This window comes from Molossus molossus, unplaced genomic scaffold, assembly GCF_014108415.1.
Source record: "Molossus molossus isolate mMolMol1 unplaced genomic scaffold, mMolMol1.p scaffold_m16_p_1, whole genome shotgun sequence".
NCBI classification, from domain to species: Eukaryota; Metazoa; Chordata; class Mammalia; order Chiroptera; family Molossidae; genus Molossus; species Molossus molossus.
The window spans coordinates 53,393,122-53,421,114 of NW_023425344.1; the positions used below are offsets into that span (position 1 = coordinate 53,393,122).

The 27,993-nt window shown below is 36.9% G+C and overlaps 2 protein-coding genes across 2 annotated transcripts; one reads left to right on the plus strand and one right to left on the minus strand.

Annotated features, from left to right (window-relative positions):
* Positions 1 to 24,416, plus strand: LOC118631183 (albumin-like). Its single transcript, XM_036263494.1, has 14 exons — positions 1 to 89; positions 4,075 to 4,132; positions 5,554 to 5,686; positions 10,085 to 10,296; positions 11,337 to 11,469; positions 12,513 to 12,610; positions 14,081 to 14,210; positions 16,337 to 16,551; positions 18,198 to 18,330; positions 19,872 to 19,969; positions 21,235 to 21,373; positions 22,223 to 22,446; positions 23,605 to 23,737; positions 24,375 to 24,416. Exons 1-14 carry the CDS (start codon positions 11 to 13, stop codon positions 24,414 to 24,416), a joined length of 1,827 nt encoding a protein of 608 aa, XP_036119387.1. The 5' UTR covers positions 1 to 10.
* On the minus strand, positions 8,073 to 8,982 carry LOC118631192 (nuclear transcription factor Y subunit beta-like). The gene has a single exon (XM_036263502.1). The coding sequence runs from the start codon at positions 8,864 to 8,866 to the stop codon at positions 8,243 to 8,245; it is 624 nt and encodes a 207-aa protein (XP_036119395.1). The 5' UTR covers positions 8,867 to 8,982; the 3' UTR covers positions 8,073 to 8,242.
* Positions 24,417 to 27,993: the final 3,577 nt, after the last annotated feature.

Below are 27,993 nucleotides of genomic sequence, written 5' to 3' on the forward strand. Positions count from 1 at the left end.
CCTTGGCACAATGCAGTGGGTAACCTTTACTTGCGTTCTCTTACTTTTCAGCTCTGCTTACTCCAGAGGTGTGTTTCGTCGAGATGCACGTAAGAATTCTATTTTTCTATTGTTCAGATTCATTTTATTTTCTTAGTAAAATAAAGTTTCAGTAAACCCTGCATCTTTAAAGAAGTAATTTTTCCTTTAACATTAATTTCTAGACTTTGATGATATTTTGTATTTGTGAACCCTTAGGAAGTTATCTTATTCTATTTCTAATATCCTAAAGTGAAGAAGAAAAAAAAAAGGTGAGAATTGTTTAGAAGCTGTAATTTCCTTTTGCACATGGAAGAACTTAGAGTGACAAACTTCACAGAATATAGTTGAAGGTAGAATTGATAACTCCAAGCTTCCAAAGCCCTATCCACTGCATCTTGATGCGGTAAAACAACAACAAAACCTGTGTTGTTAGTATTATAAATAGAACTTGTATTTATATATTTTCTTTCATACTGTCCTCTCAGTAGCTGTTAATACATACTAAGAGCATTAGATCTAATTCAAGCTTGAATATAAAGCTATTAATGATTTTAATTATTTTTCACATAGTATCATTGATGATTATTTAAAAGGAGAAGAAATAAATCACCATCATCCTAAGATTTTCTGAAGGGATCAGAACCCAGTATATTGTTTGTTTTATTTAAATAAAAAAATTTTTAAAAACATCTTTATTGTTGAATGATTTACCAATATCCCTCCTTTTCCCCCTATTAATACCCTCCTCCCTGCTCTCGCCCCTCTCCTGCCTTGCCCACATTATTGTCTATGTCCTTTGGTTATGAAAATATGCATATAAGCATATGCATCCATTAGTTTATCTCTCCTGCCCTCTCTCCCACTTCCCTTTGAGGTTTGTCAGTCTAACAACCAATTTGTACTTCTTAATCCATTCACCTATTTTGTCCATTCCCCCAACTCCCTTCGTATCTGGCAACCAACAAAAAGTTCTCTGTATCTATGAGTCTGTTTCTGTTCTGCTTGTCCATTTTGTTTATAGATTCAATTATTAATAGAAATGTGTTTATTGCCATTTTATTGTTCATATTTTTTTATCTATTTTTCTTCAAGAAGACCCTTCAACATTTCATATAATACTGGTTTGGTGGTGATAAACTCCTTTAGCTTTTTCTTGTCTGGGAAACTCTTTATATGACCATTAATTCTAAATGATAGAGTAATCTTGTTTGTAGGTTCTTGCTTTTCATCACTTTGAATGTCTCTTGTCACTCCCATCTGGCCTGCAAAGTTTCCTTTGAGAAATCGGCTGACAGTCTTAAGGGAGCTCCCTTGTAAGGTGCTTTTAAGATTCTCTCTTTGTCTTTAACCTTTTGGATTTTGGTGATGATGTGTCTTGGTATGGGCCTCTTGGGGTTCATCTTGTCTGGGACTCTCTGTGCTTCCTGGACTTGTATGTCTGTTTCCTTTACCAAGTTAGGGAATTTTTCTGTCATTATTGTTTCAAATAGGTTTTCAATTTCTTGCTCTCTCTCTTCTCCTTCTGGCAACCTCATGATACAAATGTTGATACACTTGAAGTTGTCCCAGAGGTTCCTTACACTGTTCTCATTTTTTTTTTTTATCCTCACCTGAGGACATTTTTGCATTTATCTTCAGATAGAGCTGGAGGGAGAGAGGGAGGGAGAGAGAGAGAAACATTGATGTGAGAGAGATATATCGAGTGATTGCCACCCCCTCGACCCCAACTAGGTCTGGGGATAAACTGCAACCGAGGTTTGTGCTCTTTGTGGGAACCGAACCCAGGACTCTCCGGTCTGCAGGCTGACACTCTAACCACTGAGCAAAACTGGCCAGGGCCACTGTTCTCATTTTTATAATTCTTTTTTCTTTTTGCTGTTCTGATTGGGTATTTTTTGCTTCCTTATATTCCAGATGTTTCTTTGTCTCCTCATATTGGCTGCTTCCCTGTGTTTGTTTCTATGTATTAGGTAGAGTTGTTATGTCTCATAGGCTTCCTAGAGTGGCCTATTGTAATAGGTGTCCTATAGGGACCAGTTGCACAGCCTCCCTGATCACCTCAGCTGTGACCTCAAGATGCACACTTCCTGTGGGCTGTCCAGTCTTCTGTTATAATTGAGTATTGATTGTTGGTGGCACATCAATGGGAGGATTTTACTCAGGCTGATCAGCTGCATGGACTGGCTGTGCCCACTGACCACTGACTTCTGACTACTTTGGAGAACCAGCTATGCAGGGGCCCACAACACAGAGCAAGACTTACTTCAGTAGAGCTCTGGTACCCACTGAGTCCACTCCTTGAGTATGTCAGTTGTGGATATGGTTGGGTGGTGTTACTTTGATGTGGTCTGAAACTGTCAACTGAGTGTTCTGGCTGTGGGGCAAGGTCAGCCACTGCCTGTGTTCTACTTGGGGCCACCAGGCATAAAGTACAAAGTGATTTGCAAACAGCTGCTTCTTTTTCTGGGCTTGGAAGTGCTCAGGCAAAGCCAAGTTGTGAATCAAGTCTGGCTGATCTTAGTGCTTGGCCTGGGGCTCCTTCATGAGATGTATGGGGCTTGCTGAGGGACATACTGCTTGTTTGAGACAATTTAGGAAAATCTGAAGCAGGAGCCAAGGCAGGCCATGCCTATGGTAATCAGCTGAAAGTTGGCTGGGACAAGGCCTCAGGGAATCACCAGGTCAGGGCAAACAGTGTGAGCCAAATTGTGGAATTCTAGATATGGTGGCCCTCTGCAGGCCCCATGCGTGAAGGGCTCACCAAAAAAACTACTGCCTCCATCTGTACCTCTGTCTGGGAGAAAGCTGCCTCTCCAGCTCTCGCCCTGATGTTAAGCAACTGAGTTCTTCCTCATATGTCTCTGGTGCCTTTCTTTTATTTTTTTTTTTAATCCTCACCCGAGGATATTTTTCCATTTTTTGTACAGATAGAGTGGGAGGGAGAGAGGGGAAGGGGGAGAGAGAGAGAAACATCGACGTGAAGGGACACATCGAGTGGCTGCCACCCGCACGACCAATCAGGGCCGGGGACAAACTGCAACCGAAGTACGTGCCCTTAGCGGGAACCGAACCCGGGTCTCTCGGGACCACAGGCCGACGCTCTAACCGCTGAGCCAAACTGGCCAGGGCTCTGGTGCCTTTCAAGCTGCCTCCTCCACTCTGGAGCCTGGAGGGTGCAAGTCTGAGTAAGGCAGTGGTTGGGCCCTTTAAGAGTACTGCCTGGGGCTCCACCAGTCTCAGCCTCCTTCAGCCTCTAACCCTACTGGTTTTTAGAGTCAGAAGTTTTTTTTTTTTTTAATCCTCACCCGAGGACATTTTTCCATTTTTTGTTCAGATAGAGTGGGAGGGAGAGAGAGGAAGAGAGAGAGAGAAAGAGAGAGAGAGAGAGAAAGAGAGAGAGAGAGAGAGAGAGAGAGAGAAACATCAATGTGAAAGGAACACATCGAGTGGCTGCCACCCACACGACCTACCAGGGCCGGGGACAAACTGCAACCGAGGTATGCGCCCTTAGCGGGAACCGAACCCGGGTCTCTCAGGACTGCAGGCCGACGCTCTAACCGCTGAGCCAAACCGGCCAGGGCTAGAGTCAGAAGTTTTGAGGAGTTCTTTTCCTGGCACTGGAAACCTGAGCTGAAAGCCTGGTGTGGGATGGGACCCCTCACTCCTCAGGGAGGGCCTTCACAGCCGACCGAGGTAGCCCTCCTGAATTTTATCTGCCACATGTGGGTGTGGGACCAGCCCCTTAATGCCTCTGTCCCTCCTACCCACCTTGATGTGACTTCTTCTTTAATTTCGTAGCTGTAAGACTTTCATTCAGCTTAATTTCAGGTGGTTTGGAATGATGGTTGTTCTATAGTTTAGTTGTAATTTTGATGTGGTTGTGGAAGGAGGCGATGCCGCATTTATCTATGCTGCCATTTTGACCGGAGATCCCAGTGACTTCAGAACCCAATATTTGGAGCAAATGAATGCCTAAGTAAAATGGAGAGAAACATAAAAAGTAATAAACAATTGTTTTCTTCAAATTTAAACAAATCTTTTTTTTCTCCCCAGCCTTGAGTGAGATTGCCCATCGGTATAAGGATTTGGGAGAAGACTTTTTCAAAGCCCTGTAAGTTAAATTATTGAAGAGTCAAATTTAATGTTTCTAACAGTGTTGGTTATTATTCTGAACTTTATATATTCCCCTGTCATGAGAGTCCTGACTTTATTTTATTTTATTTTATTTTATTTATTTTTATCCTCACCCGAGGATATTTTTCCATTTTTTGTACAGATAGAGTGGGAGGGAGAGAGAGGAAGGGAGAGAGAGTGAGAAACATTGATGTGAAGGGACACATCGAGTGGCTGCCACCCGCACGACCAACCAGGGCCAGGGACAAACTGCAACCGAAGTACGTGCCCTTAGCGGGAACCAAACCCGGGTCTCTCTGGACCGTAGGCCGACACTCTAACCGCTGAGCCAAACTGGCCAGGGCGAGAGTCCTGACTTTAGAACAATACTGTCCAAAAGAATTTTCTGCATTGATGAAAATAGTCTCTATATCAATGCTGTTCAATATGATAGCCACTGGCTACACATGGTTGTTGAGTATTTTAACACATGGAAAATGCAGCTGAGGATCAAAGATTTAAACGATTTTTAATTTTAATGTTTAACTTTGTATTGTCACATGTGGCTCATGGCTACTTTATGGGAAAGTATAGCTCTGGAACTCTTACATAACCTTGACTGAGGGGAAAGACTTAAAAAAATTTTTTTTTCTTTATTGATTTTAGAGAGAGAGGAAGGGAGAGGGAGAGAGAGACAGAAACATCGATGAGAGAAAACATTGATTGGCCACCTCCTGCATGCTCTCCACTGGGGATTTGGCCCATAACCTGGGCATGTGCTCTGACTGAGAATCCAGCTGGTGACCTCTTGTTGCATGGGTCGACGCTCAACCACTGAGCCACATCAGCTGGACTGAAGGGAAAGACTTTAAATTTTGGTTCCTTTCCTAGCACACACTCCTCCTGTACCTGGCAAATAGATTGGTGATTTCTCTCTTTTTTTTTTTAGAGAAAGAGGGAAGATAGAACATCGATGTGAGAGAGAAACATCAATGGGCCTTCTCCTACACAACCCCTTCTGGGGGTCTAGCCTATAACTCGGGCATATGCCCTGATTGGGAATCAAACCAGGGACCTCTCAGTCCATGGGACGATGCTCAATCCACTGAGCCACACCAGCTGGGCTTAAAGGTCAATTTTATTTTATAGCCTCATTAAAGGAGATGTGTGTGTGGTTATTGTTCTTGTTTTAGTCAAAGGTCCTCTGGAATGCCCCTTATCTTAATAATTAGATCTGCTTAGAATGCATGTTGCTTGCTTGCTGTGTATATGCGCACCTGATGGGAATAACCTTTCTGGATAATGGATGCATATAATAATATAGAACATATATTGATAACACAATTTGTTGTCTACCATAACAACCTACTTTATATTAAAATTTTATTATATAACATTTTTCTATGCCCTGTGTTTCAGGGAGCTGGTTGACTTTTCTCAGTTTCTCCGGAAGTCCACATTAGATGAAATTGTAAAATTAACAAGTCAACTAACTGATTTGGGAAAAGCATGTTCTCTTGATGAGTTAGGTGAAAATTGTGGCAAGCCACTTGTAAGTACATTGTGATTTTGAATGTTATTTCTTCTTATTTTAAGTAATCCCGAGCATTTCAAAAGGAAAATGTCTCATTTTGGTGTTCTCAGTTATTACTAAGACCATATTTGTAAACAACACTCACAAATGGGTAGAGCCATCATTTGTTCTATGGTAGAGACATTCTAGCTATGCCCACAGTATTAAAACATTCCTTTATCACCCTGGCCAGTTTGGCTCAGCTATTAGAGCATTGGCCCCTGGACCCAAGGGTTGCGGGTTTGATTCCCGATCAAGGGCACCCACCTTAGTTGCAGGTTGAATCCCTGGTCAGGGTCATGCAGGAGGCAACCAATCAATGTGTTACATTGATGTTTCTCTCTCTCTCTCCCTCTTTCCCTTCCACTTTATCTAAAAATCAATGGAAAAATGTCCTCAGGTGAGCATTAACAAAAAAATTAAATAAAACCAAAACCAAAACCAAAAACCAAAAACCACCTTTCTTTATTGAGACTATCCACAAGGTTCATAGTGTATTTATTTATTTATTTATTTTGGTGAAGTGTTATTTATAACTGTGAAAAGATGTATACAGTCAAAATGTCCTATAGAGGATTAAATAAGTTATGGTTCAGCCATATGACAGAGTAGAGGAATAAAAATAGAAGACTAATAACCTGGAAAAGATGTTCACAATATATTCAGTGAAAAAAAGCAGGTTATGAAACAGTATGCAAGCAAGTATGAGCCTATTTGTATAAAAATATACATATTTAGCAAAGTAAAAGGACAAATGATACAAAATATTAACATGGGTTATTTCAACATAGTAGGATAATGGTTGGTTTTGTTTAACACCCCTCCTCTCCCTTTTTTTTTTTTTTTTTTGCTTATTTGAACTCTATGATGATGATTTTTTAAATGGGAGGGGTAGGAAGGGCGTTATTAACCTCAGATTAGCCCAAATATGCTCCCAAAGGTGCCTTCTGGCAAAGTAAATGTTTTCTGTTCAGCCTACATCTGGGAAACTGCTTCTACCTTATACACGAGTGTCCTTTCAAGATCACATTACGCAAACTCTCTCCCTTTTAGGCAAACTGTACAATAGCAATTACTTATAATATATAACCACACTCAAGTTAATTATCACCTAAAAGAAAAGATGAAAGAATACAAATTCTCACTTTAAAAAAAAAAAGGCACAACCTAAGTACATAATACTAAATTATACAAAGTTATATTATCTAAGTTTAGATTATTGCAAAGATTGAGACAGCACACTAGAAGTTGGGGCTTCTGTTTCACATCATTCAGAGCACTCACTCAATTCTTCATCTCATTTGCTCGCCCATGCAAAAGATGCCAGTATACAGACAGTGATGTCTGATGTTTCTTGGTTCCCATAGTATAATAGGGAATTGACACTTCAATTAAAAAGGTAAAATGAGCCCTGGCCGGTTTGGTTCAGCGGTTAGAGCGTCGGCCTGTGGTCCTGAGAGACCCGGGTTCGGTTCCCACTAAGGGCGTATACCTCGGTTGCAGTTTGTCCCCAGCCCTGGTCGGTTGTGCGGGTGGCAGCCACTAGATGTGTTCCTTTCGCATCGATGTTTCTCTTTCTTTCTCTGTTCCTCTCTCTCCCTCCCACTGTATCTGTACAAAAATGGAAAAATGTCCTCGGGTGAGGATAAAAAAAAAAAGGTAAAATGAGGACATTTACCATCAGACTATAAAATTCCTCTTCTGGAAGAGAGAAGGGATACTATGGTATTTAAAGATATGTTTTGGAAAAATCATACACAAAATGAAAGGGGCACCATTTCAAGAGCACTAGAACTACATTAACTTAAATTAATTCCAACACTCATAATAAACAAGTGTAGTCTTAACAAAAGCTCCAATAAGCAAAAATTATCTTAACAGGCACATGAACAGTGTAAACACTGTTAATGGGCACAAAGTTTAATAGGGCAGACAATATTTGCTTCTGCATTCACACAATTTTTCAATTACATTTTTAAAAAATGGTGCTGCTTCAGCTATGAATGTTTTACAAAAAATTAATTTTAATAAATATGGCAAATGCCAAAAATCTAGCTAGGTTACCATGCAAGATATTATATAACCAAGACAAACTCAAATTTATAATAAAGGCAACTTGCATTCAAAATGAACTCTACCCTTATATTTTATTAAAAGGGTAAACATCATGAATTAACCCAGCTGCTTACTTGAATTACAAAAGTAACGTGATTCAATATGAAAATAAGAAACTGTCTACAAATCTCTGACAGTAATAAATTGCAATATACAATGCATACAGGAGTCATACAGAGCAACAAACTCTCGTACAAAACAAAAATATTTTAATACTTTTAAAATCCAAATTTTTTTTAAAAATCATTCATGAAAAAGATTCTCAAGTCAGAATTAACACCTCAATTAGTCAAGCATCAGGAAGCTACATTACAGCTATTTAACATACAGAGAGACACCCTTCCAGTCCTTCCTTCTGTCTCAGCCTCGGTATCGTGCAGACTTGCTTCTCTATACTCCACACTCCATCATTTCTTCAGATCATGAAAACTGAATTTGTTGAACACCAGAAATCTGTTGATATGATGTTGTGTAAACCATAACATTTTGTTGTTGGCCATCTGCAGTTATTAAGCCAGCTGGTAACTGGTTAGTAAAGGCCTCCTCTGTTAGTTCTTCACTTAGTCCGTCTGCGGTTGTGACTGCTCCACCGATTCCTTTCTCTCCTTTCATTGCCTCTCTGAATTTCTGAAGGTATAGTTTTAAAGGTTCTACATAATTGTCAAAGCCTAAGGTAGACATGGCAAAGAGAATATCTTCTCCATTGATTGTCTTCCGTTTCTCCTGATGGCATCTTTCACTGGCCTCAGATGTTATAAAGCTGATGAACTCACTCACACATTCTTGAACACATTCTTTGGCATCTTTTGCAATCTTTCCCATCTGAGGTATGGCGTTTTTCATTATCCTTGCCACATTTGCAATTGGAAGATATATATCCTGTTCTCTGAAACTTTCTTTTGAACCATTTGTGTCTTCGTGATTGTTCATGCCATCCTCAGTATCATCATGAGGCTGTATAACATAATGACTTCCGCCAATGTAGTCTGCAGAAATTCCTAATTGAGAAGCGTCTGTTGTAGAACTGTCACCATCCATTGTCATGAAATACTGTCAGAATTGTGTTTTTAGTGGTGTTCAAGAACACCTGTCTAAATCGGTATCTAATCTTTGCCCAATTTCAACCTCCAATGCAGCCCTGGTTGGCTCCCGTCTCCAATCGGCTGTTTGGTTGGACAGAAAAATCCATAGTGTATTTAAATGGAATTTTGTCATTTGTGAAAGTCTCTTTTTAAAATCTAAAGTTTGATTTGTTTTCACAGAGGCTAATAGTGATACCATGTTTTTAATCTTCAGAAAGCACTTGGGTAATTTTCACGTTAATTTTGTTAGCTGGGTAAAATAATAGTATAGCTATATATTCCTCATTTTAGGAACATTCATATTTTTACATACAATAAAATATTAGGGCATTCATATGTTTCAAAGGACTTAGAGCTTTTGGTATTTCCAGATAGGTCTTCAATACAAGGCTAGGTTAATGTTTCTCTCACTACTCAATCTATGCATAAACTTTTTCTGGGTGGTAAGTCCATTTTTTATTTATCACTGAAACTTTCCCTTCTCTTATTTCTCTTTATATGTCTCTCTTCCTCAAGTCAGAGGCAGTACATTAGCGTCACACAATATTATGGCTCTAAATGTGGATTTGAAAAGATGCATTTGTTGAAAATAAGTTCTCTCTTGAGTAGTATATTTTCCTGGGGTTACAATGATTTTCATAATAAAAATTAATGGGGATGAAAATAATTCATTTAATACAATGTGCTATGCAGCAAATGTTTCTAGAATAAAAAGGTCTATATTTTAATGCAAGAACAATTAATATATAGTGAATTGTGTTATTTCTCAGTTATTAAATGGTATCTACAAAAAAGTTGGACCTCTCACAAAGGAGTAGATCAAATGAGAAACTATCCTAACACTTTCCTCTCTTCTGTGAACCCACCTTGATTGTTATTATGATTGTTCCTAGTCTTTAGCCTCGGGTGAAATTGTAGTAACATTCATTCTCTAAGGCCACTGACCATCATTTTGCCCTTCTGTTTTATTCATTGTAACTAACAGTATGACAGTTACTTCTTTAAAAATTACATAGTTGATCAAATCAAGGGAAACTATCTAAACCTGTGAAAAAAAGTGGATTTTTATATGATTTTCTCACCAAGGTTTACCAGTATATTACATAATTATTATTGTTCTTTGTGTATGAAGAAAATAAGACACTGCTCAGCATTTTGAAGTCTTTGGTCTTTCATTTAGCGCACACTTTTTGGAGAAAAATTGTGTTCAGTTCCTTCTCTTCGTGAAACCTACGGTGACATGGCTGACTGCTGTAATAAAGCAGAACCTGACAGATACACATGCTTCCTGACACACAAAGATGATGATTTAGACCTCCCTCCACAGGGGTCAATGAGTCCAGATGCAACATGCACTGCCTTTGAGCAATATGAACAGAAGTTGTTGGGAACGTAAGTAATCATATTTTTATGTTTCAAAGTTAAAAATTATGAAATAGGTCAAGACTCAGTTATAACAATTACTACAACAAAAATATTTCAACATTAATTTAGGAGCTTTTATTTTAATGACAATTTTCAAAGAGGTAACATTTGATACTGTAAAATTTTACAATAAAATATTTGGTCAAAGATCTGTTAAAATTCATTGAAACAGGATAATGGATCTGTATCAAAACATTGACATGTATTAAGATATTATGAAGATATGTATTTAGTTATTGTCAAAATTAATTTCATTTAGTCAATCTTATATCACTAATATTTAACTATTTTATATGTGTATATACTTTATACATATATATATATATATATATATAAGTTTAACCTTTTTATTGACTTAAAAAATGACAAAGGCAAGGTCATCATGTGCAAATTGAGTTTAACTGGTAAGTTAGATGTCTTTGAGTTTGGGAGTTTCTAGAGAAAATGTTGTTAATAATTGTTCCTGTAATACTGTCTGCCTCAACTATTTACAATAGCTAAGATCTGGAAACAGCCCAAGTGTCCATCAGTACACGAATGGATAAAAAAGCTGTGGTACATATACAAAATGGAGTACTACGCAGCTGTAAGAAAGAAAGATCTCTTATCCTTTGAGACAACATGGAGGGACCTGGAAAGTATTATCCTAAGCGAAACAAGCTAAACAGAGAAAGACAAGTATCATATGATCTCACTTATTTGTGGAATATAATGAGCATAACAGTCTGAGGAATGGGGTAGTCCCAGAGATGTGGAAGTGGGGTACAGACTGACAATCCCCAGAAGAGGGAGTGGTAGTGGAGAGATAAACCACAGAACTTGTATGCATGTATGTATGAACAATGGACATGGGCAACAAAGCTGGGGACAGGGCAGGGAGGGAGGGGAATGGGGAATCAGTGGGGGAAAAAGGAGAAACATCTGTAAAAAAAATAAATTAATTAATAAAAAAAAAAATACTGTCTGCTACAGAAAATGTCTGCCTGTTCTTCTTTTTAAAAATTTAGATACATGTATGAAATTGCCAGAAGAAATCCTTACTTTTATGCCCCAGAGCTCCTTTACTATACCCAACAATATAAAGGAGTTTTGACAGAATGCTGCAAAGCTAATGATAAAGCTGCCTGCCTGGGACCAAAGGTATGTATGCCCCGGCAGAAGAACAGAGGACCGGTTCCGACTCAAACCTCAGAGTTGGGACATCTATGGCTAGATGTAGGGAAGCTAAGTCTCTGATATCAACTTATTTACATGGTCAAAAAAGGCTTCCTTACTCTTATCTACCCCAAAGATTTTTCATCCTCTTAGAAGGCTGTGACATCCTCATTTCTCCTGCTAAGTTTTGCCCACGTGGAACTGATAGAGGGAATCACTGTGTCTGTGTCTAAATGCCCCTCCTCTTTTTATAGTGAAATATAGAAACTCGCTTGTTAAATTGCATAGCAAAGGGTCACAGTTCTTGTTTATCTTTTCATGAACCTTTTATATTGGGGAGGGAATTCAAAGTGGAGAGTTTCACTGCATCTAGAAACCTGGATTTACTCATTCATTCCATAAATATTTGTTACGGGCTTATCATCTTTTCTAGGGAGTTTATTGATGTGAGAGTTGGTGAAGGAGGGATTGAAATGAATTCATGCAAAATTAAGAAGTCAGTAAAACTGTGTTCCCTGGGATATTAGTGTACTCGGTTCCCTACCTCTCCCTTCAGCTCCCTTTCCCCTGGCAATGCCCACGTTCTGGTTGTTCACTACCAGGGGCTTCCACTATGACCAGGGTGATTTTTCCTCTAACCGTGTAGCAAAATAATTATTGGCCAATAGTGAGTACTTGGGAATTTAGGGTATAGCTTTAAAATTTAATTTTCATAGTCTCATCTGAACTTATAAAGGGGTGTTTCATGTAAAAATTTCTTTATTTGGTACGTGCCCCTAGCGGGAACTAAACCTGGGACTCTCTGGTCCGCAGGCTGATGCTTCAACTGCTGAGCCAAACCAGCTAGGGCTCTTGTAAAATTTTAAAAATTTTATTTCTCCCCATCACCATTTATAGCCCCATACCTCCCCACACCTACCCATCCCTGTCCCCCCACAATCACCGCACAGTTGTTTTATGTCCATGAATTCTGTCTTTTTTGCTCATGTAGAACTTTAAAAATATTTCAAAATTATTTCTTTTTGCAGATGGATGACTTGCAGAGAAAAGTACAGATCTCCTCATACAAAGAGAAATTCAAGTGCTCTACTCTTAAAAAGAGTGGAGAAAGTGCTTTGCAAAAATGGTATTTTAAATTTAGTGTTGTACTTTATAACATTGTGAGTGATGGTTCAGTTGACAAAATTGCACATTTTTATTAACTTTTACACAGTGGTTTCACATACATCTTTCTGGTTGTCTAAAAGGTAGAAATGTAACAGAATTGAAAAATTAGAGCATAAATGACAACTTGTCTTATTTCTAATCATATTTTTTCAAGGTTGTAAAAAAATTTAGTGGATATCTTTTACGTCATTCTAGAGCAGGTATTTACACTCCCATTTATTGATAAAGACTAGAGATCTTATTCTAATGGCCCATGATTTTAATACAGTTGTAGTCATGGTCGGGTCTATTATTTAATTTTACCTCTCCTGGTCCCCTGCAATTATCTGAAACAGTCTGCTTGTCCTTTTATGTTCTAATAATTAAATTCAGCCATCAAGGTCACTCCTCATTTTGTCATAGCTCCAGCTCTGTTCTTAATTTTTTGTTTTTGCCGGGGCCTTTTTTTATATTACCTCACTGGTTCTAGGAATATCCTCCAACATCTGAGCTAAGAAACCCAACCCCCACCCCCAATCCCTCACTTGCTAGTCAGCAATTAATCAACCAAACAGAAGATTAAATGAAAAAATAGACATCTTGCAAGGTTTCCAGAAACCATCATTTGGATTATCTTTGTCTTTCACCTCTGTCATCTACACACCCAAATCAAGAAAATGCAGAAAACGACCGAAATTGGAAACTGCTAATTTAAATCGGCTGTGACTGGTTTGGAGGAAGAAGCATCTTTTATCAGATTAGTCACCTCTGAAATGATTTGTGAAAGCATTTGGATATTAGCCTTTTACATCTTGTCATGAGGTTTAGAGACCATACTGGGTCAATTTCTTGGTAAAAATATGTTAAACTCCCTAATTTTGAGAAGCTATAAAATTTCTTTTCTCAGCGTTTCAGAAGTCAGGAAGAAGGTATTTTAATTGGTAAAAAAGGATCACTGGAGTTTGCAGGGCCCTTTCCAGTTTATAAAATGCTTTCATGTGCATTATCTAATTTGCTTCTCACCACAGTCCTTGGATATAGCACACTGTTGTGACTGCAGGGCTGATGCTCAGAGAGTCTAAGGAACTTGCCTAGGGTCACACTGTTAATTAGCAGTGAAGTCAGATCTGGAAGTCACATCTAGGCTTCAAACCTGATGTCTCTCAGGTGTCACCTCCTTTGGAATCCCTCTTTGATTTGTGATTTTGTGACTAGCTGACTTCTTTCTACCTGCCTCACACTCTGACAATGGATAATTCTGCCCTAAGCACACCTTTGCCCTAAGATAACAATTTAGTTTAGAACTAGCACTAAAATCAGAACTAATGAAATACAAATAATTTCTATATTTCATTTTGTCCTGAATTTTTGTTATAAGTAGTATTTTCCTAGTGCCTTCACATAAAATTTTGCATGTTGATAAAGTTTTATTGGGGGATTTTCTTTTTAGGTTTGCAGTTCTCCTGACCCAGAAATTTGGTGGCGCTAGCTTTGAAACTGTTTCCACATTGGCAACAGATTATACCAAAGTCCATAAGGAATGCTGCCATGGCGACCTGCTTGAGTGTGCAGATGACAGGGTAAGGATTCCTCAGTATTCTCTTTGGTAACTTTGCTTTGGTGACGTGCTTCCGTTGCTGCGATGGATTTGTTTAGTATAAGTGGTGACAGCTGACAGTGAGTTGAAATTGTCTTCTGTGTCTTAATATGCTCAACTCTATCTCTGCCTTGTGGCACTTTATGTTATTTTTTATTTATATACCTGGCTATCCCAGTCACAGAATGATCTGATCAATACACTCACTGGTTTGTAGCCCCTCCCAGTCACATTCTGAGAACAAAGGTTAAACTGAAGTAGGACAATTGCAAGGGTAGATTTCGACGAAGATTTTTTTGGGAGGTGGGTAGAGTTGGAGAAGAGCTGGTACCTGAAGAGACCTTTGGAAATTATGTAATTTTGCTCTATATATTCTCCCTTAATATGCAAATATTTGTGACTAGCTGACTTCTTTCTACCTGCCTCACACTCTGACAATGGATAATTCCCTAAAATGTAAACATAAGAGCAAATAGAATCATAATATATCAGAATACTTTCTGGAAATTTTAAGGCAGATATTTTACATATGTAAGCAGGGCCTAGTATTATGATCTTGACTAATTTTTCAGAAATTCCTCGTACTTTATTCAGTTATTTGTTTCAAAATACCTGTACTCAATGTGTAGAATAGTTGGAAAAACAATACTGCCATATATATATGTCATTTTTCAATTCGTATTTACATTCAATATTATTTTGTATTAGTTTCAGATGTACAGCATAGTGGCTAGAAAATCATGTACTTTACTGTACTGAGTGGCCTTCCAATGTTTCAAGCACCCACTTGGTCATACATATAGACATTATGATACTACTAACTATATTCCTTATGCTGTAATTTACGTCTGTGACTATTCTGTAACTACAAATTTGTAATTCTTTTTTTATGTAATTAATTTGTTTTTGTTACAGATGTTTCTCCTTTTCCCCCCACTAATTCCCCCCTCTCCCTCCCTCCCCACCGTGTCCCCAGCTTTGTTGTCCATGTCCATTGTTCATGCATACATGCATATAAGTCCTGTGGTTTATCTCTCCCCCACCACCCCCTCTTTTGGGGATTGTCAGTCTGTACACCACTTCTACGTCTCTGGGACTACCCCATTCCTCAGACTGTTATGTTCATTATATTCCACAAATAAGTGAGATCATATGATACTTGTCTTTCTCTGTTTGGCTTGTTTCGCTTAGGATAATACTTTCCAGGTCCCTCCATGTAGTCTTAAAGGATAAGAGATCTTTCTTTCTTACAGCTGCATAGTACTCCATTGTGTATATGTACCACAGCTTTTTTATCCATTCGTGTACTGATGGACACTTGGGCTGTTTCCATATCTCAGCTATTGTAAATAGTGCTGCTACAAACATGGGGGTACATATATTCTTTCTGATTGGTGTTTCAGGCTTCTTAGGGTATGTTCCTAGAAGTGGGATCACTGGGTCAAATGGAAGTTCAATTTTTAATTTTTTGAGGTAACACCATATCGTTTTCCATAGTGGCTGCACCAGTCTGCATTCCCACCAGCAGTGTATTAGAGTCCCCTTTTCTCCACACTCTCACCAACACTTGTTTGATGATTTGTTGATGGCGGCCATTCTGACAGGTGTGAGGTGATACCTCATTGTTGTTTTAATTTGCATCTCTCTGATGGTTAGTGATGTTGAGCATTTCTTCATATGCCTCTTGGCCATTTGTATGTCCTGTTTGGAAAGGTGTCTATTTCATTTCTCTGCCCATTTTTTAATTGGGTTCTTTGTCTTCCTTTTATTGAGTTGTACAAATTTGTATTTCTTAATTCCTTCATCTTTTTCAACCAGCTTCCTAATGCTGGGTTTTAATTAAAAAACTTAATGCCTTAATAGTAGAAATATAAAATTAATAAGTAACCAATATGGGCCCCTGTAACTGACTAGTTTTTAATGAAGTGGAAATGTTTTAGTGGTTTTATCTGAGTCTCCAGGTTAAGTATCATGGGCTAAAAATGTTCATAGAAGGTAGGTTGGTAGAATATAATGGACATGTTCTGCCAACATCATAAAAGTCAGAATGAAGAGAAAGGGTAGTGATGTCAACTTACATTGAACCAATTTTCATCAACTTGCTTATAGGCGGATCTTGCCAACTATATGTGTCAAAATCAAGCATCAATCTCCACTAAATTGTCGGACTGCTGTACTAAGCCTGTGTTGGAAAAATCCCACTGCCTTGATACAGTGGCGGGTGATAATTCAGGTGCTAACATAGTCTCACTAACTGCTAATTTTGTCGAACATAAGGATGTTTGCAAAAACTATATGGAGGCAAAAGATGACTTCCTGGGCAAGTAAGTGGATAAGGAATATTATTCTTTCATAGCTTTTTTATGTTCTGAGGATTCAGGGAAGAGTTCTAGGATTTTATTTGGAGTTGATACAATATTCCCTGCAATGCTTATTTATCCATCCCTCTCTGAGCCTATAAAACTTTTTGGAAAAATTAATTAGTTTTAAAATGTATTCATAAAATATCACCTGCTCATGACAAAAGCTCAATCAATAAAGAAGAGTACAAAACAATCAGTAGAAATTTCTATCACCCCCACCTTCATTCCTTACTCCTTAGTGATATTTCTGGAAATACCTCTAGAAGCCTTTTGTATATACATAAATTCTATATACATATTATTATCATTTTTTAAATTGTCACCAGAAGATATTTTTCCATTGATTTTTTTTAGATAGAGTAGGAGGGAGGGAGTGAGAAAAAGAGAAACATTGATGTGAGAGAGACACATTGATTGGTTGCCTCTTGCACAACCCTAACCTGGACAGGAGATTGAACCTGTAATCAAGGTATGTGCCCTTGACCAGGAATTGAACCCACGACTCTTGGGTCTGAGGGCTGACACTCTAACCACTGAGCCAAACTGGCCAGGGCCAAAGACTATTTCTTGGACTTACCATGACATAGATATGTGAATATATGTAATGCATCTTTATATCCCTGTATCTATTTCTGTATCTATCTGACGGCAGCATAGAGGTATAAAGAGAAGTCTGGAGTCTGCTACCAGGTGCTTTTATATTTATTTGTAAAGACCAGAAGTTCATTAGCATGGCAGGGCAGCAGGCAATTAAATGATAAATAAATGATTATATATAATCAGTAAGTGGTGATAAATTTTGAATTTTTATTGTTGGATTATAATGGTATTCTGTGCACTTAAAAATATTTGATAAAATTATGTACCCTTCAAGATTCCACTCACAGATAGGAAAATAAAATATAGGAATATTTATCTATCTTTTTATCAGAGTCTTTTTGAGATGGAGTCCAAATCAAGCAAAATATACATAATAACAGGTGTCATTTATCAAACATTTAGTATGTGCCAGACAGTTTATATTATGCATAAATTATGTCATGATTCTCACAATCCACCTTATGAGAAAAATCCTATTATTATCTCCATTCTAAAGGGGAGGAAGCTAAGGTTCTGATAAATTGCGTAAGGTGATATAGTAAAACAAGCGTTAGAGCAAGGATTTGAATGACAGTAGCTTTAACTCTAAATCCCAGGCCTTTGCCACCAAGCTTTACTTGCATGGGTTTAGTCAAATTGAGACCTTTGCAATATGAATTACTCATGTGGTTAGTTAGGTGATTGTTTTTATTTTTATTTTATTTTATTTTTTATCCTCACCTGAGGACATTTTTCCATTTTTTGTTCAGATAGAGCGGGAGGGAGAGAGAGAAAGAGAGAGAGAGAGAAACATCGATGTGAAGGGACACATCGAGTGGCTGCCACCCGCACGACCAACCAGGGCCGGGGACAAACTGCAACCGAGGTACATGCCCTTAGCGGAACCGAACCCGGGTCTCTCTGTACCGCAGGCCGACGCTCCAACCGCTGAGCCAAACCGGCCAGGGCTAGGTGATTGTTTTTACTTTTTTGTTCAACTAAGTCTATTTTATTTTCTTCTTAATGAGGTTTTTGCATGAGTACTCAAGAAGCCATCCAGACTACTCTATCGCATTGCTGCTGAGACTGGCCAAGGCATATGAAGCTACACTGGAGAGGTGCTGCGCCACCGATGATGCTCATGCATGCTATTCCAAAGCGGTAGGTTTCTCAGAGGAAAAGTACAATGCAGCCCTTCGACTAGGATTCCAATGATAAGAAAGAAAAATAATGCCAGAATACATGGTGTTATACAGTACAATGGAGTCATTCTCTTGAAAAAATTTCAATTTTGTGCTCTTAAACATTCTAGGAAAAATGGTTTCACAGAATGGTTAATAAAACTTAGAATTGCCCAGAAAGAAAGGAATCATGAAGAGCAATCTCTAATCACTAAATCTTGACCATGCCTTTTCTCTTTTTTACACTCCTGAGAACAAAATAAGATAAAGTAAATATAAATGTTAATTTAAAAAAATATAACTTAGATATAAAGAAAATCTGATTTCAAGATTTATCAAGCATTAAGAATTAAATATTAAGAAAAGTTGTGAAATCTATTTATTTAGAAAATTTTCAAATCTTTTTGAGGTTTAGTAATGGTTTTTTAAGAAATTTAGTAAGGAGAAGAAATCTGTTCTGGAGGATTTTTCATATATTTAGCTATGATAAAGTAGGATTTTAGCAGGTTTAGGATATTTTTCACTTTTAACATATGTAGTGGTTTCTGAACTTTGGAATCAGAGGGAAGTCATTTTTTCCTCACCCGAGGACATTTTTCCATTTTTTGTTCAGATAGAGCGGGAGGGAGAGAGAGGAAGAGAGAGAGAGAGAAACGTCGATGTGAAGGGACACATCGAGTGGCTGCCACCCGCACAACCAACTAGGGCCGGGGACAAACTGCAACCGAGGTATGTGCCCTTAGCGGGAACCGAACCCGGGTCTCTCTGTACCGCAGGCCGACGCTCCAACCGCTGAGCCAAACCGGCCAGGGCGGGAAGTCATTTTTTTCTTCTGCCTTTAGCCTGCTCTATGCCAGCCACCATACTGGATCCCATGACCAGTGTAAAATCTTTTAGTTCAGAGAGCTCAGGATGCAACTGGAGAGATGAATTAAAAATAAAAAGATAGAAAACAGACATGTATTGAAACATCTTACATAGAGCAGTGCTTGATAGATATTATTGATAATCTACAGAAAAGGCTCTGTGATTTTTTTTCTATTTGGATTGTACTGTCTCTTAAACTACCAATAAATAGAAATGTGCTGTGCAAATAAATAAATAAAACAAAATAAATAAAAATGCTTACAATCATAGATATAATTTATTGAGCTTTTACAGTGTACCAAATATTGTTGTAATTTCATTAGCTCATGTGGTTTTTACAGAGTGTTCTCTGAGCTGAAGCACGATCTTGAGATGAGGTTTCTAAAACTGGGAGATAGGAAGTAAATTTCCACAAATAGAAAGTGAGTCAGGTGGCCTGACTCAACTCCCAGCAGTCACACTCCAGAGCCTGAATATTCTTAATCACTTATACTATACAGTTTGGATGTACTGTGACAGATTTGGCATCAAAGGCCCATTTACATGGCTTTGGGCAGAAAGGAAGAAGGATCTCATTCTGGTTGTAGGGGTAAAAAATAGCCTGCATCCGGTCTTCAGGTGGAGTCCTGTAAACACTATTCTTTTATCTTTTAGTTTGATGAATTTAAACCTCTTGTGGACGAGCCACATGAATTAGTAAAAAAAAATTGTGAACTTTTTGAACAACTTGGAGAGTGTGGCTTCCAAACTGCGTATGTATTTTCATTTTTGACTATTTCTGTGTTGATCAATTTGTAATTTTTAAGATAAGATATATGTATAATTCAATAAAATCTACTCAATATGCATATTAAGTAGATTTTATTATACACACACACACACATACACACACATATATATATCACCTGTCATAGAACTTTTATTCATGAAAATACAGTATATATTTCTAATCCCTCTTCATCAAGAAATACTGGAGAATGAGAGATAAAATACTTGATGGATTGAAGAGACCTATATTTGAGAGCAGTTAAAAAATTTAGCCTCTTGACGCTGGGGAGGAAAATCCTAATTCTTGGGATATAGGAACTGAGGAAGCCCTTTAAAGGTTAAGGAGTATTTAGTGGACAAATAAGACAGAAATCCTTTTCAGAGCAGGAAATAGTTGGACTTGAAAAGCCGTAACTCAAGAAATACTGTAATATATAAGTTGATAAACTAATGTCCTGATCCAATGGAGACTTATTTATGGAGGTACAGACAAGAAGGGACACATTATTAGGTAGATAATAAATGTTCAACTAACACGTCAGCTCTCTTCTAACTGTGAGTGCTAGGGATAACAATAATGAACCATTCTCTTGCCTTGAGTAGACTACAGTCATACATTGACTTTCAGCAGTGATTGGAGTTCTTAATAAAGGATCGTTACATGCTTGATATCATTCCAATTTGGTGGCATATTTTATTTCTTTTAATTTAATCCTTCCACCATCTATATTGAGTCAGGTTTATTTCCTCCCATTTTATAGATAAGAAAATTCACCCATGTCTTTAAAATTTAGCACAATGCTAATATATAGAGTGGGATAAAGTAGGTTTATAATTGTGAGTATGTGAAACACAGAGTTAATAAAACTGTAGTAATAATAATAAGCTGCATATCTTTTTTCACATGAACAACTGTAAACGTACTTCAGCCCACTCCTGAATATTAAGCTATCAGTATATTTTATTGAATAAAAGAAGCACTTAATAAATACATTAATGTTACTGAAATAATAAGCTAAGTCACTTTCCTATGATTATGTAGCACAGGTGGAATTCAAAGTTAGGCTCAACTAGTTTCTTTGGACAAAGTCTTCCTCCAGTCCACCCCACAAACTTCAGGATGGAGATAACTTTATAAATGGAAAATTATTGTAATTTATTTTGTCTATGTGTTCTCTGCTTCACCTACTATGTTAGAAAAAAATAGTATGTTGCCTGGCTGAAAACACGTGGATTTTTTTTGTTACAGTCTCTTAGTTCGTTACACCAAGAAAGTACCACAGTTGTCAACTCCAACCCTTGTGGAGTTCACAAGAAAAGTAGGAAGAATGGGAAGCAAATGTTGTAAACTTCCAGAGGCAAAAAGAATGGGTTGTGCTGATGACTATGTGAGTCTTTTAAAATGTAGTAAGTCAATAATGATGAATTTTTAAATTTAAATTATTTTTGTTATAGATGTTTCTCCTTTTCTCCCATAATAATGATGATTTTTTTGTCTTTAGATATTTACAAAGTGAACTTTCATAAGCAGGGGTGAACTAATGTGTGTGTGCGTGTGTGTGTGTGTGTGGTAGTGGCAGCTAGGACTTGGTCACCTATTATCTTGACCATCAGAGTGAGAAGATTTGATAATATCCTAAAGGTGATAAATTGTTTTGAAAAAATTCCATGAATTTTTTTCTTTATTGGTTTTAGAGAGAGAGGAAGGGAGAGGGAGAGAGTGATAGAAATATCGATGAGAGAGAACATAGGTAGGCTCGCTGCTACATGCACCCCACTGGGGATTTGGCCCACAACGCTGGCCGGGAATCAAACCGGTGACCTCTTGGTACATGGGTTGACGCTCAACCACTGAACCACATGGGCCTGACCATTCCATGAATTTTTAATGTCTCATCCTGGCATTTAAATTTCTTTTTTTTTTTTACCTTTCTGGGGATCTTTCCTTTAATGTATCAGTATAGCAATTCCAACACATACCTTAGGATTTATCTCAACATTTTTAATTAATTATTTTCTGAAATGAATTATTCTCAAAATGTAGACATCTAAAAGAGAAAAGACCTTTAAACATCCCTTATTATTTTTGGTAAGCAAATCACTGCCTCAAATCAACCCTGAATTTGGTATTGCTAGTTGAAATAGAACACTTCTTTTGGTCCATTGGAAGGTAGGAGTTCATGGCAAACTTTTCATTATGCTTCTTTTAAAATTCTACTCTATTCTCCGTTCTTTAGCTGTCTGCGATCCTGAATTCATTTTGTCTGGCTCACGAGAAGACACCAGTGAGTGAGAGAGTTACCAAATGCTGCACAGAGTCATTTGCGAACAGACGGCCATGCTTTTCTGCTCTGGAAGTGGATAGTACCTATGTTCCCAAAGAATTTAATGCTGAAACATTCACCTTCCATGCAGACGTGTGCACACTTCCTGAGTCTGAGCAACTAGTCAAGAAGCAAACGTGAGGATTATTTCATTTCTGCATGTGTTTGAAATCTTGATAGACTAATAAATGGGTAACTTTTTCTGAAGTAGCGGTTATATTCCCTATTTAAGTATTGGCCTTGTTAAGGTGATAAAGGTGTCAAAAAGAAAATGGATAGGTTTCTGTTTTCTTATCAAAATAATCAAGAACAACCATAAAAATATATTCTAATTTTGCCTGGAAATCATTCAGAATAATCTTATGGATAAAGGCTGCAGTAGAATTACATCTTAGGACAGGTCCAGTAGAAGAAACTGAAAATTAATGCATTCATTTTTTCAAATTGCAAATTAGTAGAAATCTTAGAAGAATTTATTTCTAGGCATAAATGCTTATTTAAGTTTGTTCTATGGCAACCTCCTGGCAAGACAAACCACCAAGATGTAACTTTTGAGAATAGAATTTGGATGAAAAACACTTAGAAAGGCAAGTTCTGAGGCTTGACTCCCTACTGCTGTCACAAGGGGTTAGAAATGCAACATAAAGTTCCTGTTGTGTCTGGTGGGTTCTGATTGTGGCCATAGACTTCTGAGTAATATTGCAAAATATTGTGCTCACACAACTTTCTCTAGCACTATTGTTTGTGCAGATGTAAATGAAAGAGAACCACCAGCTCCCATGAGTTTGGATCACCCTGTATTCCATGGCCTCTGTACTATCCATTTTGAATGGGCCAAATTTCAAAGACTAAATATATAAATTCTCAGATTAGAAACTTTTAAAAGGAGTCCAAGATAATATAGCTTTTAAGGATCATTTTTAGGTCTTAAATTGGTATACATTTTGATATGGCATAAATTTTTAAAAATTTGAACAATTTTAAAATGCTATTACATAATTCTTTACAAAGATTTAACTAGAAAGTGATTTACTGATTTATTGATACTACAGATATTGAGCAATTTACATTGATGATTTTATTTGCTCCTTCTACTGATGCAATGAGGGTAGATTTTATTCTCCTCATTATGCTAATGAGAATACTGAAGTTTATGGTGCTAAGCCTGGGCCTCAAACTCAGAGTTGCTTGGCTCCAAGACTTATAATCTCAAAGAACAGGACTACTGACTTCACTATCTCCATTTTTCTTTATGTGAGTAACCTTTTCCTTGTTTTGTTTTCATTTAAATGCAGTGCACTTGTAGAGCTGTTGAAACACAAACCCAAAGCAACTGAGGAACAACTGAATACTGTTATACGGGATTTCCTAACTTTTCTACAGAAGTGCTGCTCAGCTGCTGACAAAGAGGGCTGCTTTGCTGAGGAGGTGCTGGGGCCATCTTCATTTTAATATCCATGGTGTCCTTTGTTGTTGCTTGATCAGGCTAGGGCTCAGGGCTCTCTATATCTGAAGGACCCTACATGTGGGACAGAAATCTTATTCTACATTCAGTTGTCTAAGAAAAAAAATGACTTAAAGTAGGTCTTTTCTTTTTAATCTCCTGCTAAGCTGAAGTATATTATTAAACGTTTGCAATATGTGTTCTGTTTGCAAAATTGGATCATTTATGAACACAGACAAAAATATTCCGATGTTCTGAAATCTTTGGTAGAGACATCACTAAACCTAAACATTAACTTATTTAAGCATTTTTTATAAAAATTGCTGATTTGTGATTTAGTTGAATCTGAGTGCTTGATTTCACAGGACAGTGGGAAAGATTATATTTAAATGTCTGAGTTATTTACTATTTTTCCCTAAGACTTGACAGTAATGTTTTTATTCCTTTGAGGGCAATTGGTGTCAGTAATTTTCCTTCTGGAGATTGTAGTACTAAACTATAATGAAAGGATGTGAAGCATGGAAAATTACTGTGTAATCATCAATGGCTGTATAAATGTTCATTTTTATCCTAATAATGATACTAATAAATCTACCAAATCTGTAATTTCTTTGTATTCAGGGCCCAAAACTTGTTGCTTCAAGTCAAGCTGTCTTCGCCTAAAAACAACACAATTACAAGCATCTCAGGTAACTATCCTCTGGATTTTCTTTAAACAATTATAATAGTTAGTATTAAAATAGCTAATAGGAATTATATGGACTAGTGCCAATCACTGTATTAAGGTCCTTGTATATATTAACATGTATAATTCTCAAAATAGCTGTCTGAGTTGAGTTCTGTTATTATTCCTGTATTTCAGATGGAAAAATGAAAGCACAGATTAAAACATAGACTAAGTTGTTTTCCCAAGGGTCATCCAGTGCTGAGAGTTGGTACCACAATTCAAAATTCAAACTGAAGCTTGATAGTTAATCATTGACCTGTTCTGACCTAATGTGACACAGAAGACAGAGTCATTGAATTAAGCAGTGATTCACAGTGGATTACTTCAGTTATTAGGATGGATGATATTCATATATTTACATTAAAAAAAAAGATTTCATAAGGTTCAACCTAATATCTCAATAGCAAATGCATGTCATTGTAGAATAATATAGATCTACTTTACATGAACTCCTACTTAATAGTAAATAATCTACTATAAAGTTTCCAGTGTGTCAACATGCTGAGTTTTAATTGAGTTTCTTTTCTTAGGACAAAAATGCCCACTTCAAAATTTGAATGTTTAACCATAAACACATTTTATCCATTTTGGTTGTAACATTTTAGGCAATATTAAAAAATAGAATATACGTTCTTTTTTTCTAAGAAACTAGTTGTCCAATGATTTTTTAAGCATAAATTCCTTCCATATTTTTCAAACCGATCATGATACTTCTACTATTACTAGACTTTAATTTACTCTTTGCCCACATGATAATATTTACATATTGTGTATTTGGATAAGGAAACATTTTTTTATCTCTGCAAATTTGGAGTTTCACACTGTGACAGGATTTGATTGTTTTAAAATGTGGTTTGTTTTAGTTCCTAAATGGCAAGATTTTCTTCCTAGAGTCTAACTTGGAGAAGACACCTTGTTTGTTTGTAATTAGCGTAGGTACGAAATAGGTGTTAATTGAATGACTCTGAGGAGTGATGATGAAAGCTCGTGACTGACTGTGAAGCCTGAGGAGTATGGTGCCATCAGTGATGAAGAGAGCACTTTGCAATGCTTATCAGTGTGTCCTCTCCCCTAGCTCAGCGGAAAAATTCAGCGGCCATGAGTCTAGGGCAAGCTTGAATTATTATTGGTGAAAATTGGAAATTGCAGAAAGACAGTCCAAGCAATTTGACACGTATTTAAATAGATTTGAAAAACACATTCCATTTTATAAATGGTACTTAAATTTGTCCTTTTGTTTTTCAGCTTAACCTGGGAGAAAGAAAGAGATGAAGATCAAAAGCTTATTTCTCTGTTTTTCCTTATTTTTGGGGTAAAACCAGCAGCCATTCTAAGAAAAACATATCTTTAAAAAATATTTTTTTCCCTTTTTTTGTGTTGCAATTAATAAAATATTTTAAAAAATCTAATGTAATGGTTCAGGACTGTTATTTTTCAAAAAATAGTTGCCATCCTAAAAGTGTTGCTGTTCTTTTCCCCCTCTTCAGTAGAGGAATTCTTGTTACTAATTAGTGAATTTATTAAAAGAAACAATACTGTTCACAGTTGTGGATTATGAACATTTAAAGATATATTTTATCATTGTGATAACCCTTTATAACTATAATGATTGTGGTATAGTTAGGGTACATAAAACATGGCTTTTTCTCACTTCTAGAACTCTTTAAGAAATGTGAGGGACAAAGAAAATTGAGATGATTGTAAAAATAGTTAATTGAATGAGGAAGAAAACATTGATCATAAAAGATTTAATAGCATAGGATGACATTACATGAAAAGTATAAAAAATTTGCTGTGACCAGACTGGCTCAGTGGTAGAGTGTTGGCCTGCAGACCAACCAAGAGTCATAGGTTTGATTCTGGCCAAGGGCACATACCTCAGTTCCAGTTTGTCCCTAGCCTTTGTTGGGGTCATGCGGGAGGCAACCAGTTGATGTGTCCCTCTAACTTCGATATTTCTCTCTATCTCTCTTTCCCTCCCTTTCTCTCCCTCCCACTCTATCTGAAGATAAATAGAAAAATATCTTTGGTTGAGGAGTAAAAGAAAACACAAAACAAAAACAACAAATAAAGAAAAGTGTAAAAAATTTAACAAGTTTGCAGAACCATTAGTGGAAGAGGAATTAGGAAATCTGGACGAAAGCACAGTAAGGTGTGATGAAGGTGTACTGAATTAAAAATGTACAAGAGTGGGAAGGTAAACATTTTTTGTGTGTGTAAAAATTAACATGTTATATTTCTCAAAGATAGAGCACCTGTTAGGATACAAAGTAAGTCTACAAGTTCAAGAAGATTTAAATCATATCAAGTGTCTTCTGGGATCACAAGGGCATAAAACTGGAAATCAATGACAATAAGAATACTCAAAATCATTCAAACTTATAAAATCTAAATAACATGCTATTAAAAATGAATGGGTTACCAGTGAGATAAAAAAACAAATAAAAAAAGTTTGGAAACTAATCAAAATGAATCCAGAGTAACACAAAATCTATGCAACACAGCAAACAGTCCTGAGTGGGGAGTTCATGGCAATACAGGCCTACCTCAAGAAACAAGAAAAATTTCTAATAAACTTACTAAACCTACAACTTAAATAATTAGAAATAGAACAAAAGGGCAGAGTAAGTAAAAGGAAGGATATAATAAAGATCCGAACAGAAATAAATGATATACAAATTTAAAAAATAATACAAAATGTCAATAAAACCAAGCCCTGTTTGTTTGAAAAGATAACCAAAATTGATTAACCTTTTGCCAGACTCACCAAGAAACAAAAAGAGAGTATCCAAATAAACAAAATCAGAAGCGAGAAAGGAGAGGTAACAACTGACACCCCAGAAATACAAAGGATTGTGAGAAAAAACTATGAACAATTATATGCCAACAAATTGGACAACCTAGGGAAAAATCAACAAATTTCTAGAATCACAGTCTCCCAAAACTGAACCAGAAAGAGTCAGAAAACTTGAAGAGACCAGTAACAACTAAGGAACTTGAAGCTGTGATCAATAAACGCCCAGCAAACAAATGCCCAGGTCCGGACAGCTTCACAGAGGAGTTCTACTGAACACTGAAAGCAGAACTAACACCCATTCTCCTCAAACTATTCAAAAAAAAATGCAAGAGGAAGGAAGACTTCCAAGCTCTTTTTATGAGGCCAGCATAATTCTAATTCCAAAACCAGATAAAGACACTATAAAGAAAGAAAACTACAGGCCAATATCCCTGATGAACATAGATGCCAAAATCCTCAACAAAATATTATCAAATCAGATCCAGCAATATATTAATAAAAGTATTCACCATAACCAAGCAGGATTCATCCCAGGGATGCAAGGCTTGTACAATATTCATAAATCAATAAATGTGATATACCACATAAATAAAAGATTAAAATTATATGATCATATCAATAGGTGCTGCAAAAGCATGTGACAAAATCCAGTACCCATTTATGATAAAAACTTTCAGCAAAGTGAGATAGAGGGATCATATCTCAACATAGTAAAG

Coding starts and splice junctions, on each gene's coding strand:
- LOC118631183 (XM_036263494.1), top strand. CDS start 11: ATGCAGTGGGTAACCTTTACTTGCGTTCTCTTACTTTTCAGCTCTGCT. Junction 19,970..21,234: donor GAGTGTGGCTTCCAAACTGC/GTATGTATTTTC, acceptor TTTTTGTTACAG/TCTCTTAGTTCGTTACACCA. Junction 21,374..22,222: donor TGGGTTGTGCTGATGACTAT/GTGAGTCTTTTA, acceptor TCCGTTCTTTAG/CTGTCTGCGATCCTGAATTC.
- LOC118631192 (XM_036263502.1), bottom strand. CDS start 8,866: ATGACAATGGATGGTGACAGTTCTACAACAGACGCTTCTCAATTAGGA.